Source organism: Microcaecilia unicolor, chromosome 12 (assembly GCF_901765095.1).
Source record: "Microcaecilia unicolor chromosome 12, aMicUni1.1, whole genome shotgun sequence".
NCBI lineage: Eukaryota > Metazoa > Chordata > Amphibia > Gymnophiona > Siphonopidae > Microcaecilia > Microcaecilia unicolor.
The window spans coordinates 99599032-99615278 of NC_044042.1; the positions used below are offsets into that span (position 1 = coordinate 99599032).

The window sequence follows — 16247 nt, forward strand, 5'->3', positions numbered from 1 at the left end:
AGTCAGTCTCTATTGAAGAGATTTGCAAGGCTGTAACGTGGTCATCAGTCACACATTCACATCTCACTACTGCCTTCAGCAGGATACCCAATGCGACATTCGGTTTGGGCAGTCAGTGCTGCAGAATCTGTTCGGGGTTTAGAATCCAACTCCACCCCCCCAGACCCATTTTTTGTTCTGTTCCAGGCTGCACTCTCAGTTAGTTGTTTATAGTTTCAGGTCAATGTATGTTATGCCTTCACTTTTGCGAGGCCCAATTGACCAATGTTCATTGTTTTGAGCGAGCCTGGTTGCTAGGGATGCCCCACTTGTGAGAACAAGCAGACTGCTTGTCCTCGGAGAAAGTGAAGATCTGTAGCAGGTATTCTCCGAAGACATCAGGCTGATTGTTCTCACCAACCCGCCCTCCTCCCCTTTGGAGTTGTTGTTAGTTTGTTTCTATGCTTTTTGATTAAACTGAAGAGCCACGCTCAGAAGAGTCTGGTAAAACTTTTTAAATTTTACTGTGGAAAATTTGCCGTTTCCTGGGCCAATGCGGACATCGACCCACTTGTGAGAACAATCAGCCTACTGTCCTTGGAGAATACCTGCTACAGGTAAGTACATAAGTACATAAGTAGTGCCATACTGGGAAAGACCAAAGGTCCATCTAGCCCAGCATCCTGTCACCGACAGTGGCCAATCCAGGTCAAGGGCACCTGGCACGCTTCGGTATTCTGGTGGTATGGTGTGGCTCTGTTTCCAGCTTGGATACGATTGCTCTTGCCTGTGGTGATTCAACTCGGGCTTTCTGACATGCTTTCAGCTCCGGCTGGTGGCGAAGTCCCAACTGTGTTAGTGGTGCTTGGCACCATCTTTGCTTCTCTGCCCTTGCTCCAGTCTCTTAGTTGATTGGGGAACTGATACTTTCCATGCTCAGGGAGACCTTCACTTTTTTCATCAAGATTGGGCCTGGATGCCATGTTTGCATGTGGAATGGGGCTCTGTTTGAAGGTGGTGCATGCACTGTTTCCTCTAGTTTTTTCCCTGTTCCTAGCACCGGACTATCCCGGGGGATATTTTTTGGCCCTCTTGTTTTCTGCTGGCTCAGTTCTGGTTCTGCGGCAGGGTTGTGTCGTGGCTCCTGCTTGGCCGGTGGCGCGTACCTTGCTACCTGCTAGACTCCTAGGCTTCTAGAGTGCTGGACTTTCTATTCAGTGGCTCTATGTATTTGCTTGCTCTCAACAGGGTTTCTCTCAGTCGGAGTTGGAAGTGCAACATCTTTTGTTCCTTTACCAGTACGGAGCTCTTCTGAGTCTTTGGGCTCAGACAGTATTCTTCTATCTTTAGCTTCCGACATTTTAGCTAAATAAGGTCTCTTGGCATGGTCGGTGTACTTTGACTCAGTTTTCCCAATGCAGACACTTTCTCTTGGATTGCTTTGCTCCTTCAAGGTAACCTTGAGGGTTATGTCTTCCACGAGTAGCAGTGTGCTCTTCCTTTCAAGAGAGCTTTTCTATTCTCTGTTTCCTTAGCCAGCTACCGTGCAGACGTGGGCTGCTTAGCTTCACATTGTTTAGTGCCTTTGGTCTTTGTTCTCACACCCTAATGGAGTAACTGCTTTGCTACATCCCATTGATCTGGACTGGTCTGGTATAGATGACAAGGAAGGAAAAATTATGTTCTTACCTGATAATTTTCTTTCCTTTTACCAGACCAGTTCAGACACCCTCCCTAGCCCTTCCTTTTTTTAGATCCTCTACGATTGGTTTCTGGCAGGTCTGTGAATGGATTCTCATCAGTTCACAGAGGCCATACACATTTCATCATCTGGACATTCTTTGTCTCTCTCCTTGCCTCGTGCTATGCCAGCCATGTGAGGCTCAAGGGCATTTTCAGTGTCGAGCCCTTTGCTCTGCCTTGGGGTTCTGACTAGTGGTGCATGCAACCAAGCCAGAAAACACATCGCATCTTGCTGATTCTTTTTCTTCGCTTTTGGTAGCGCAGGAACTATGGTAGATCTGTTTCTATGTTTGGGTGGCTTCATTATTTACCTTTCTTGTGTTCTCTCGTAGAAGCTTTGAGCTTGTGGGAAAAAAGAACCCGAATTATAGCTACGTCATGCAAGGTTCCACGTTAGGAGTTACGGACCAAGAAAGGGATCTGGGTGTCGTCGTCGATAATACACTGAAACCTTCTGCTCAGTGTGCTGCTGCAGCTAGGAAAGTGAATAGAATGTTGGGTATTATTAGGAAAGGTATGGAAAACAGGTGTGAGGATGTTATAATGCCGTTGTATCGCTCCATGGTGCGACCGCACCTTGAGTATTGTGTTCAATTCTGGTCGCCGCATCTCAAGAAAGATATGGTAGAATTGGAAAAGGTGCAGCGAAGGGCGACTAAAATGGTAGCGGGGATGGGACGACTTCCCTATGAAGAAAGATTAAGGAGGCTAGGGCTATTCAGCTTGGAGAAGAGATGGCTGAGGGGAGACATGATAGAGGTATATAAAATAATGAGTGGTGTGGAACAGGTGGATGTGAAGCATCTGTTCATGCTTTCCAAAAAATACTAGGACTAGGGGGCATGCGATGAAACTACAGTGTAGTAAATTTAAAACAAATCGGAGAAAATGTTTCTTCACCCAACGTATAATTAAACTCTGGAATTCGTTGCCAGAGAAAGTGGTGAAGGCGGTTAGCTTAGCAGAGTTTAAAAAGGGGTTGGACGGTTTCCTAAAGGACAAGTCCATAAACCGCAACTAAATGGACTTGGGAAAAATCCACAATTCCAGGAATAACATGTATAGAATGTTTGTACGTTTGGGAATCTTGCCAGGTGCCCTTGGTCTGGATTGGCCGCTGTCGTGGACAGGATGCTGGGCTCGTTGGACCCTTGGTCTTTTCCCAGTATGGCATTACTTATGTACCATTGCATGGCTATTTGAAATACTGAACATTCCAGGCTGCATGATACCCTTAAGGGGGCGTATTACTTGGAACTATTTTCTTTGTTTCCTTCCGCTGGTTGATGGATATAACCCATTGGTCTGGACTGGTCTAGTATGATTAAAGGAAATAAAATTATCAGTTAAGAACATAATTTTTCCTTAAGATGGACTTGGGTAAAATCCACTGCTGATTTCTAGGATAAGCAGCATAAAATGTATTGTACTGTTTTAGGATCTTGCCAGGTATTTGTGACTTGGATTGATCATTGTTGGAAACAGGATACTGGGCTTGATGGACTTTCGGTCTGTCCCGGTATGGCAATGTTTATGTTCTTATATACCAATGAAGTGAAGATGGTGCAAAAGTAGCATGTGATCTACAAGATCGAATGCAGAGGACAGATCAAGAGAAACCAAGATAACTGAGCAGTGTTGATCGACAGAGGCGTAAATGAAGTCATAAAGGGCAAGAAATGGTGTCTCAGTGCTGCGGTGAGAACTGAAGCCTGACTGGCAAGGGTGGAGAACATTGCTGTTTTTGATGTGATCAACTAGTTGAGAGTGAACAAACTTTTCTAGGTCTTTGGAAAAGAAGGGGAAGTTTGAAATGGGACTAAAGCTAAACAGTAGGGGAGGGGTCAAGATGTGGTTTTTTGAAGAGTGGGCGAACAAGAGCATGCTTCTAAATATGAAGGACAATGCCATTAGACAGAAGTAATGAGGAGGGGTATGATAGGCTGAGAGAGGTGCTTAACCACGTAGCCAGGGAGAGGGTCAGCAGAAACTTTGCTAAGGAAAGATTTGAAGACTATTAATTTTAGGCACAAAGGGAAATTTGTTGAGCCATTTCCATATGTATGATAGTGTTTTATTGTCAGATACGAAACATATGGGTTATGCCTCTCAGCCAGCAGATGGAGACAGAGGTCAAAGGTATTTAGGCTAGACACTGGACTGATCTGGTAAGACTTGAGGAAAGAAAATTAGAAGGCAAGACTAAACTTTTCCTTCCTTATTATCTAGCAGACCAATCTAGAACACATTGGATTTACCAGACACCTCTTAGACCAGGTGGGAGTTTGAAACCTTTGCTCTAAACACATTTTCACTAAAAGCTGTATCCATCTTGGCAAATACGCCCAGCTTATAGTGCATAGAGATAGAATGCAAGGATGATCATTTCATGGCCCTACAGATCTCTACAGAAGAGACTGCAAGACTGCTCACTAGAAGTTGCCAGTTCTCTGATTGCACCCTAAGGGCCTTAGAAAGCACCTGGTCTTGAGGAATGTATACTGATGAGATTGCCTCTCTGAGCCATTGTGTATTGTTAGCTTTCCCACTTCATTCCTCCAAAGAGCACAAACAACCTAGCCGACCTACAAAAATTGTTGGCTTCTCCAAGTAGCATATTGAAACCCTTCATATAGGGAGAAGATTGAACTCGTTATTGTAATTCTGTTGCCAGAAGTGCAAGCACTTGATCGACATGTCTTTGGCCGAAAAGAAGGAACTGACTGAATGAGCACACCCACCTCCATAAAATGCAAAATGAGTTCACGACAGGACAATTCCTGGAGCTCTGAAATTCACTTTGATGAACAATTTGCAATCAAGAACTTCTGCCTTCAGTGTAAGATCCCTCAGGAACACTTTCTTCAGTGAATCAAAAGGCAAAGGTGCTAGAATATGAAGAACCAATTTTAAGCTCCATGCTAGAAAAAACAGAATGGATCCAGAGGCTAAACGTTAAAAATTCATTTTGAGAAGCGTGCCACATTAGGATGGGATGGAATGTGACTAGTTCTCCTTTGAGACACCCTTGGAAACATGTCAGTGCTGCTAACTGCACCTTCAAGGAACCAACAGTCAAGCCCTTCTTGAGGGCTTCCTCCAAAAAGGACAAAATGTGACCAATTGAAGGCCAGAATGGAGAAAGTTCTTCAGATCCTGGTATAACTACTACTACTATTTAGCATTTCTATAGCGCTACAAGGCATACGCAGCGCTGTACAAACATAGAAGAAAGACAGTCCCTGCTCAAAGAGCTTACAATCTAATAGACAAAAAATAAATAAAGTAAGCAAATCAAATCAATTAATGTGAACGGGAAGGAAGAGAGGAGGGGGTATAAGCTAAGGAGGTAGACCTTTTCAGTGCCTGCTGCAATCGTAAAGGCCTCTTCAACATATCCCTTATGCCTGAGATGCCGTCTTTCAAGGGCCAAGCCAGAAGACAAAAGTGAGACAAGTTGGCCATTAGAACTGGCCCCTGTATGAGCAGTCCCTTCTTCTGGTGAAGCCTCAAACCTTCTCCCACTTTGAGGTGCATCAGATCCTCGTATCATGGGGGGAAGGGAGGTGGATAGGAGAGATTAGAAAGGATGTTTGCTATGTTTTGCTTTGTGCCACTGTTTTGCTTATTGACAATTTTAAATTTAAAATAAATGTGCTTTCCACAAAGTTGGAATAGTTAAAAATGCAGCTGTCACAGATCTCAATGGACAGTTTATATGTATGTTTGCAATACAGAGGAAAAATGATGAACAGACTCATTCTTCAACACTTTATGAATCTATAATAACATTTTAAATACAATCCATTCTCTAATTGGCAGCCAATGCAATGCTCTCAATAACTGGTGAAAAATTCTGAAAATGTGAAATACCTGATATCAACCACATCGCCACATTTTGAACAACCTGTAGGGCTTGTAATTTTGAAATAGGCAACCCTAAGTTTAGAGAATTACAGTAGTCAAGTCCACTTAAGACCATGCTTTGAGCAAAAGTCAGAAAGTGGTAGGCAGGTTCTCGGCCTAACAGCTGAAGCTAAAAAAGGAACTCTGAATAGCTTGACATATCTGTGCTGAAAAGGATAATTGAGAGTCTAGAATAACTCCCAGACTTCCAGCCTGTTCCTACATACAAATTTCATGCATTATCAAAATGGATGCAGCTTCCTCAGAGGCATCCCTAGCAGGATAATATTTGTCTTGTTCACGTTCAACAATAACTAACATAAGTCTGCATTGGCACACTTAAATGTAGGTGCCAACATTTACACCATGTCTGTGGCAAGTGTAACTGTTGGTGCTTAAGTGGACCAAGTGACTTGCGTAGCTGAACAGTATTCTGTAAATTTATGTGCATAACCAGGAGACCTAACTGTGCTCTGCCCATGTGTATTCCTGCCTTGCATTTTATGCGCTAAGGGATTTGCGCATACAAGTTATAGATTAGTGTCTTTCTAACCCTTACACATTTAAATGCATATTATGCACTAGTAAGTGTTAGTATTCTATAACTTATGTATGCAATTAGTACCTAACTTTAAGACACCAGGTTGTAGAATAATGGAGAGATTCTGCACTGGCCTTATTTACTGGCTTAAAATTAATTTGCCAGTGTTGGCATTATGATGTTTTGTTGGATATAGGTAGGAGAAAAACAGGGTGCTTGGTTTTCTTTTAAAAGATTTGTTTCCACCGACCCAAATGAGAGCTGATGCTGGACCAAGAAAGTCTGTTGGTAGGTGCAGCCTCCTGGGTTAGGACATTTGAGAGGACAGATCTTGCTACCTGAGCTTGACTTGTGACTTGAACAAGTTGATAACCTGACATCTTCATAAATCCACAAGAAATGGGCTGTGTTGGCATTAGTGCACCACAGCCACTAGCACGGCCTTGTAAACAGTGGGGTTAATTAGCAAATCTAAGAATGGATTAAGACCACTATTCCTTAACACAAGAATACTCAATAACATTCAGGTATCCCACATGATATACACCTGGATAAGAGCATGAATAATTGGACTATTTTGTTTGTTTTCCTGCCATAACACAGGTCCCTGGATGACTGTATACTGATTGCCTTGAACATAGCAAATAACCAAAAATATGAATAAATGCCTGTATGGGTGACCAATTTGTTTTCTCAGATTTTTCTTAATTTTGTTTCAGCCTTTCATTCCAGTCCTAATGTATACAGGCGGAGCAACAAAGAAATAAAAATTGAGACTGAGCCCTGTGGGACACACTGTTTCTTGTGGCTGGTAGGTCTCTATGGAACTTAATGCTTTACCTGTCAGTCATATGAAGGAAGAATGCTCCTTGGGTTGTACCAGTTAACATCCCACTTACAAGGTTTTCAGAAATTTTAGGTAGCCTTCAGTAAACAATATATCACGAGATAAAACTTTGGTAAAAATATAATACATATTTTCATTTTTGCAAATATATATTTACCAAATACAGTAGAAAAAATATGCACAAGTCTGCATCTTGACTCATTATGTTGTTTTTTTCAATATTATTTCTAGCTCGTCTTTTCACCTTGGCTATAGGGTTAAATGAAAAGTAATACCTCCGCCTCCATAATTCATCAACAGATGACAGCACTGATGCACTACTTGTGTTCACTTTATTCTTTTAAATCTCTTCCTTCAACTCAGTCGATAAGTGTCAATGTGAAGAGGCTATTGCTTGCGAAAGCAGTGAGCACTCAGTTGTCATCCCAATGCGAGAATGAAGGTGAGGAATTTCTTCACAAGATCATGACGGCTGATGGAACATGAGCTCATCATTATGAGCCAGAAATAAAGTGCCAAGCCATAGAGTATCATCACAAAAGTTCACCTGTGAAGAAAATTTTCAAAGCACAGCCTTCTGTAGGGAAATCATGGTAACAGTCTTTTGGGACATGGATGGTGTTCACATGGATTTTCTTGAACCTGGTGCAACTATCAGCCCAGAATGTTACATTGCAACTCTGAAACTTTGAAAAAAATGATTGAGAAGCGTTTGGAAGCACAAGAAGGAAATCTTTCTTTTAACATAACAACACTTGGCCTCACACAGCACAATATACCACAGAGGCAGTTGCGAAGATGGGTTTCACAGTCTTACCCCATCAACAATACTGCCCAGACTTCACGCCATGCAATTTCCATCTCTTTCAAAATGTGTCCATTGTTGGCAGCAATGTGTGGAAAATAGTGGTGACTATGTAGAAAAGTAAATGCGTGTAATAAAAGAACAAGTTTGAAGCATTATTTTTGTTTTTAATTCAGTACATTATTTAAACAAAAACTGTGAAGGTGGAGGTATTACTTTTCATTCAACCCTCATAAGTTTTCTTTTGTTTGCTTATGTGTGTTTGATAACGGGTATGCACAACTTTTTTTTTAAATATGTATGAAGTCTTTATTAACTGTTCAGACATGAAATGAAACATGCATGTCATCTCCAACATCATTCTCTTATCTTACTTAAACAAATGTATAATAGCAATGTAAGAAGTATACAAACAAGGAAACTTTTCCTCCAGTCTAAACACCCCTAATGCAGCTTAGTGTAACTTCAAGTCTTTTTTGTAGAATATTTCGTATCCCACCACCCTTCCACCCTCCCCAACCTACCCTCTCTCCCGAAGCAGAAGGTATATCCATTATTCTATCCAGGTCACACATTGTTCAAACTGAGCACTGAGAGATGAAAGGTTCCCAGATGGTCTCCCATTTACACCTCTGATGTCAATGCTCTGCTAAGAGACGCTCCATTTCACAAATATACCACATTTTATTGAGCCATTTCACCAGCGAGGGCACAGTGGACTGTTTCCAATTAGAAGCAACTATTACTCGGGCTGCACTCGTAGCATGCCGCATCAAGACGGCTTGAGAAGGTGCTAGCCCTGGGACCTTTTTCGGAAAAAGGAAAAAAACTGGCGACCAGGGAATATGCACAACTTTTTATGGCTACTCCAGTTCATTAGAAAGATTGTCCCTTTTGTTGTCCGTTTTCTAATTTGCATATAGCTTTGGTAAAAATGAACTGTGACACATCTCTCTTTTTCTCCTCTCCCTTCCCCCTGAACACCGATTTGCTTAGATTCCTAGTGGTGACTGTGTAGGAGGAGACCAGAAAAAAAGCACCAAGGGCCTCCAAGAATGAGTAACCAGCAAACCTTTAATGAGGGACCCGGCATGGGCTTTATTTTGAAGTGAACGCCTGAGTCAGTGATCAGCTGTTGCAGGAAACCTTGGGTGAAATATTGTTAATAGCCACAAATAAAGCAGGCTGAAAAGCAGCAGTCAGATCCTAATTGAAGTCTTGTGCAAGGAACTGCTAGTTACTCATTCTTGAAGGCCCTTGGTGCTTTTTTCTGGTCTTCTTGCTTTTCTGTGCTGTGGAACATTCATAAAAGGCATCTACTTAGATTGCAGAAATAAAACATTGTGGTTGTGGGGGACTTAATTTGATTTTCATTAACAAATTTATTATTTAAAAGTAGTTTCCTTAGCATTCACACCAGTCCAGAAGCTGAGGGTTATGTCCGCCAACCAGCAGATGGAGACAAAGAACAAATGCTGTGAGCTGTGCCTTATAAGGGCACAATGCAGTCATAGCTCTTAAGTATTTCTCTGTTGGTTACCTCTTGGGCCAGTTGGAGAACAGAGCCTCAAGCTGAACAAGGGGTCTAAGCACCAAACAAAACTTTAAAAAAAAATTATTATTATTATATTTTTTTTGGAGCAGGGGTGATAACTCAAGAGTCGTCAGAGTTCCTCCCTAAACCCAGGACATCTGTTTTAGAGTCCAGAAAAAAAAAACCTGTTGAATAAAAGAGAGGAGAAGAACCTTGCTTCCAGTGTGCAGTTTTGATTTTGCAGGGACAAATGGGCACTTGCTTCAGACTGTCTCTGTCTTACTAGTCTCGAGGGAGCTTAGATTCTTGACAGTATTCCTTTTGTAGCAGAGGAACTATTTTTTTTTTCATCATGCATAGGCTGAAGCAGCAGTCTTGAGTGCCAGCACATCCCATGTACCTGAGATAATAATAAAGGCCCTAGAGGAGCCTGCTAAGTGTTTTTCCCGCTGCAGAGCCTGATGTTTCTCTTCCAGTCATAGTGCCTCTTGGACCAGCCCTTTTCTGCATGGGGATCATGGGAGCAGCCCAGTAATGAGCTGTGATTATAGGGCACGAAAATGATATTTTCAGTGCCCTTACAGTCCTGTGGTTCTGTTGGGAAAAGCATGAGCTGAACAGCCATTTTGGATTCTGATGATGCTGGAAGCAGCTTCAGGAACAGCCATTCTGATGAAGGAGCATGTTTAATAGTATGAAAATTTATCTTTCAAAGGAAGTCCCTGTCAACTTTGGGTTTCACTGGAGATCTTGACTAGCCTCTGGAAATGCTGACAAATCCCTGGGAGCAGGGGTTCCTTTACTGCGGAATTTGTTTTGCTCTTACATAAAGCATTCTTATTAAAGCGCAGATTTGGATCTCACTTCCAAATATATGCCGGGCGGTTCAGCATCTAAGCGGAGGCATTAGGAACACAGGACGATTGTGACTGTCTGTGATTTCAGGAAAGGTCTCAAACCAAGGGAGGCGTCCAGAAAATAGAACTGCATTCATTGCAAAACAGATGGAAGAAGGGGAGGGATAGGCTCCTACAGTAGTTCTGGAGGGAAGAGCTTCCCTTAGTGATGACTACATTTTTGGAGATTCTGAATTCAGGAGTCTTCCTTGATGGACGATCCCATCCTAGAAAGAATTAGCCCTTGAATTTCTTTCCATTACATCAAGTTATACAGGTTCATTTTAGCTAATTGAGGATTTTCTGTTCCTCTCTTTTGAGCAGGTAAATACAAATTCTTGGGGTAAATCAATCCATTGGAAATTGAGGGCAGGAGTTTATTCTTATATCCTGAAGATTTCTGGTTTTTCAAACTTGCCAACTTGAAAAGCTGTCTGAGTCTGATATACTTCCCTAGAATGTCTGATACTACAGTGTAGCACAGGGCAGTCCTAGAGAAACAAGCAATCCTTACATTTTTTTTTTCTGTATGGTGTGGCTTAATACATGCCATGAGAATGTGTTCCTTTGAACCTTTTGTATAAAGAGAATAATAATGAAACTGAAGCTAGAACTGCAGCATATTTTTCTGATGATGTATATGAGATATAAATATTCTACTGCTGTCTGGTATTAAAATGGCTCCAAATTATATTACAAAAAATGGAGGAAAAAGACCTTAGTAACCATTGTCCATCAGTTTGCATTAGTTCAGTGGAGCCTTTAGTAAAATACTGGGGGGAATTGTGAATGTCCTGACCTAGACTTCCCAATCTCTTCCTAGACCTTCTGTTCAAAATGTGGTTTCACGTGTAATAGCGCACCTCTTGGATCTTTCTGTTCATTAATGTCACATCCATTAATGTAGATTTCATCTCATATGTTTCTGTTTGAAATGTTCAATCCCAGGAAGGCGCCAAGGAATATGCAATGCTTAACAATCCAAGATCCAAATGTTCTGGCCGACGGCGCAAGAGGAAGCAGGTCATTGGCACTCCTTCTTCAAGCACTTCAGCGTCTGCCACCACTGAAACAAAGGAAGGAGACAGTGACAGAGACACTGGCAATGAATGGGCCTCAAGCTCATCAGGTAACATAGTATTGCAGGGGGTATGGGTGGGGTGGGTGGTTTATTTAAGGAAGCAGAGGATGGTAGGACTAGGAATTAATAGAACACCTGGTATCTGTTTTCTGGTGCAGGCCTAGGGGTTGGATTCTGGTCTCTCAACTCCATGTCTCACTGAAATGGTAATGCTGTTGAGGGAAAGAGGGTGTCTTATGCAGTTAAACATACATTTCCTTAGCGTATGCAGCAGATGAATCCAAGAACTGGTGGGTTGTGTCCATCTACCAGCAGGTGGGGATAGAGATTACAAAGCTGAAGGCAGTGATACCAGGTGGCCAGCTCCTCCTTCACTTCAGTACATCTCTATCTCCAGCAGGTGGTGGATGGCTCTTCAGCAGCTCCTGGATTTGTCTGTTGGGGATACTCCTGGGTCCTGTGGGCCAGTTGAGTTTAGGGGTGTCTGGCTGGTGGTGCCGACTTTGGGGGCATACTCAGTCTTCTGGGTCCCTGCTTCACCCTTTCCCCCCCTGCCTCGCATTCTTTAGAGCTCTAGCCTTCCTCACCAGTAAAAAAGAAAAAAAAACAAGAGAGCTCCTTTGCCTTCGTTCGGTCTTAAAAAACAAAACAAAAAAACCCCCCAGAAGAAACAGAAGAGTTCTGACAGAACCGGGCAGTACAGGGTTTCCCTGTCTTAGTGCTGTGCTTTCACTCTGTGTGCCGGTTAGGCAGCAGGCTTCTGCGTCGGTGGGACTCTGCTTTCTCCTCCGGAGACACCCGCTGTTCGGTGAGTCACTGTCTTTCTTAATTTTTAAATTTTTGTTACATTTGTACCCCGCGCTTTCCCACTCATGGCAGGCTCAATGCAGCTTACATGGGGCAATGGAGAGTTAAGTGACTTGCCCAGAGTCACAAGGAGCGGCCTGTGCCTGAAGTGGGAATCGAACTCAGTTCCTCAGTTCCCCAGGACCAAAGTCCACCACCCTAACCACTAGGCCACTCCTCCTCTTTTTGGTGCGGGGGTACCGTGCTTTAGTGTGGGCGACGCTGGCATTTGAAAGCTGTTCCCGCTGCAGTAGCAAATGCTCCAGAGCAGAATTCTGTGTTGTGGCGTGTTCGAACGCTGGGGAGGGAAGCACTGAAGTTTCCCTTCCTTGAGCAGCCTTTTCCTGAGCTAAAATGGCTGGAATGTGTGCCTTTTTGCCGGCGCAGCCCCCTCTTTTCTCCTGATATTCGCTCTGATCCTTCCCCCCCCCCCCCCCCCCCGCGGCCTTGATGTCTACGTGGGGGGGGGGGGGGGGACTGCTTCTCCTAAAGGACCTTGTGTTCCATTAGAGACTGCTGGTCCAGGGGATTCCCCTTTATTTTCTCCAGCCTTTGGTTTCTTTTACCAAAATCACTGTTGAGTCAGAAACTGTTTGCATGTAGCTGGGGCAGTGGCACAAATTCTTCTTAAACTGCCCCCACTATGCAGGGGATCCAAGGGAAGAACAGAATTACTTTAAGCTGTTTCTATATCTTCTGAGCAGGATCTCCTCTGCTCTGGGACCCTTAATTTTTTTTTTTTTTGTAGAAGAAGTTTATTGAGAAATCAATACACATTTGTCCAGCAAAAACATCTAACATATAGTTAGCAAAAGCAAAACTTAATGATTGACCACTCCAACCAACTGAAATGAGAAAGTTCATTCTTCCTTATTTTTGTTATACAATAAGACACTCCTCTTCAACTTTTATAACAGACCCAACGTAGTGCCCCCCCTCCTACCCCCATGGATGAGGATACCATTCAACCAACAGTTTCATATCAACCTGAATTGAATCCCCCCCCCTTTTATTTTATATTATACAGAGCATGCTTGTATAAAAGGGGCCCAGATATCCTCCCGTCTTGTATGAATTCGTCTTCTAATTGCAGTCAATCTTTCCATATCACAAATATACCATAATTTAGAAATCCAACCCAACAAGGGAGGCACAGACCTCTTCTTCGACTACCTAGACAGATTTATACGGGCAGCTTGACAAGCAAAGCATACCAAACTTAACTGATTTCGAGAGAGCCCTGTTGGCCTCTTGCCAAATAAATATACAGCAGGATACCACTGAATCCTCCCACCCAGCCAGCCTTGCAAACGGGCCTGAACTGCCCTCCAGTATGCCCTTGCTTTAGGGCAGGTCCACCACAAGTGACCCATAGTCCCCTTTTCCATACAACCCCGCCAACAATTAGACAAAACTCCAGTAATCATAATGTAGCCTGACTGGAGTGAGATACCACTGATAAAGCACCTTGACCGCATTTTCCTTAACAGCAACAGAGGATTTCAACACTGCCCTTTTCATAATGAGCCAGTCATCCGGAGATATTTTTAAAACCAATTCACTCTCCCAACTCTCCCTATGTAATTTGGACACAGGAACTAATGTACTCGGATATTGATATAGACAGGTAATAAGGCCCCTAGTACTCTTCGAGCCCTCACATAAATCCTCCAAGTAAGTGTCATCTCTGACTATAGATGCTCTAATACCCGGAGCACCCAAGAAGTGCTTCAGCTGCATATAAGCAATTCTGATCAGAAAGGGGAAGCTGAATCTCTGTAGCTAAGGATGCAAAAGGTATACACTTATCGTCTTCAAAGAGCTGACCCCATCGAGAAAAGACACCGCCACCCATCCCAGGGGGGAACTTAGGGTTATCCACAATAGGCGTATGTTTTGATAAGATAGCTCTAAGCATGGGAAACAAGGATGCCCAGTAATGGAAGGTGGAAATGATAGATGGGCACAAGTCTCTCGGCAGAGAGCAATATTTACGAGGCAACCAGTTAAGATGTTTTAAAGGGCTAGTCCCTATCATATATTGTTCTAGAAAAATCCACCGTTTAGACGGTAAAGCATGGAACCACTCGATAGCCGCACGGGCCTGTGCTACCCGATAATACCAGAACAGATTCGGGACTGCAAGCCCTCCCAGCCTCTTTTCCTTATTTATTTATTAGGATTTATTTACCGCCTTTTTGAAGGAATTCACTCAAGGCGGTGTACAGTAAGAATAGATCAAACATTAGCTGTAGGCAATTGGAGCAGTAAAAATATTCGAACAACAATACTACTACTACAATACAAAGTATGGCATGGTATATTACTTGCAATGACAACACAATCAGGCTTATTTTCGAAAGAGAAGGGCGCCCATCTTTCGACACAAATCGGGAGATGGGCGTCCTTCTCTCAGGGTTGGCCAAATCGGCATAATCATAAGCACATAAGCACCGCCACACTGGGAAAAGACCAAGGGTCCACCAAGCCCAGCATCCTGTCCCCGACAGCGGCCAATCCAGGCCCCAAGAACCCGGCAAAACCCAAAACAAAAAAAATATATATATTTAATAAGGTTCAATGGACTTTTCCTTCAGGAATCTGTCCAACCCCCCCTTAAATTCCGTAAGGCCAGCTGCTGTCACTACATTCTCCGGCAAGAGTTCCAGAGTCCAACCACACGCCGAGTAAAGAAAAACTTTCTCCTATTTGTTTTAAATCTACCATATTCTAACTTCATCTTGTGTCCTCTCTGGTTCTATTATTTTTTGAAAGTGTAAACAAACTCTTCACATCTGTCTGCTGTCTGCTGTACTCCACTTGTAGACTTCTATCTTATCACCCCTCAGCCGCCTTTTCTCCAAGCTGAAGAGCCCTAACCCTCTTAGCCTTTCCTCATAGGGAAGTCGTTCCATCCCATTTATCATTTTCGATTTTGGGCGTCCTCAACTGCTTTCCGTTGCGGGGATGACCAAAGTTCATGGGGGCGTGTCGGAAGCATAGTGAAGGCGTGACTGGGGCGTGCATATACAAAAAGGCCCTAGGAAGTCGTGGTTTCTTATTATTCCATATAAATCTAATTAGCCTATCTTGTATCCCAACCAAAAAAGATCTAGAAAGCTGTATTGGTAATACCTGTTAGCTCTGCTACACTCCTCCAGAGGTGCAGCCTGCTCACGCAGGGTATGGGCATTCGAGGATGCGGCGGCCATCTTGGATGTGGTAGCTCCAGGATAGGACGGCCATCTTGGAGTTGGCATCTCAGCTTGTGGCAGCCATCTTGGAGTTGAGCAGCTTCAGGAAGGAAGCCCATATTTGGGCATAGAGCATCTCCTCTGATGGGGGCGGCTATCTTGGAACAGCTGCACATGGTTGAGCCTAATCCCTGCACTATTTAAAGCCCTGTTTCCAGTCCTTCCTTGCTTCGGCTTCTATTCGCATAGAGGTTGTGGTCTTCATCTGTTCCAGTGTTTTCCTGTGTTCCTGACCTCGGATTGTTTACTGACTTCACGCTATGTTGCTGCCTGCCCAGACCTTCGGACTGATTCTTGACTTCATGCTGTGTTGCTGCCGGTCCAGACTTCGGACTGTTCTCTGTTTTTGCTGCTTCGCTGACTCCTTGCTCCAGGACTGTGTCTGTGCTCCCGCTTGTCTGGTCAGTGGTTACGCAACCCCGCTGGTTCCGGAAGTCCTGCCAGCCGCTTGAACCCAGGGGCTCAACTCTTGGGGGACAGTGGCTAAGTGCAGATGAAGCTTGGGGTTGTCTGGCTGCCTGACCGAGCACGGTGGCACTCCATCTTCGCCGTGCTCAGTCGGGGCACAAGGGCTCACATCCCCAATCATAACAGTAAGCCGAAGCCATGAGCTCGCAAGACAGGTCCGAGCTGTCTCACCTGGCTCAGGTTCTCCACCAACAGCAGGAGCAACTAACCCGCCTGTCCAGCGCCTTGTAGGAGGTCTGCAGTCAGCTACCAGGGCTCCAGCAGCAGGCGGCCGTGGCCCCTCCAGTCCCTAGAGTGGAGACTTCTGCTGCACGTCTGCGACTTCCAGAGCCGCCTCGCTTTGACGG

At 43.8% G+C, this 16247-nt stretch overlaps 1 protein-coding gene across 1 annotated transcript in view; it reads left to right on the top strand.

The window, feature by feature from the left end:
* EZH1 (enhancer of zeste 1 polycomb repressive complex 2 subunit) overlaps positions 1 to 16247 on the top strand; it is a 206709-nt gene that overhangs the window by 114869 nt on the left and 75593 nt on the right. Inside the window, 2 exon segments of the mRNA XM_030221225.1 lie at positions 6889 to 6980; positions 11200 to 11380. Of these exon segments, the coding sequence (XP_030077085.1) occupies positions 6889 to 6980; positions 11200 to 11380 (273 nt within the window).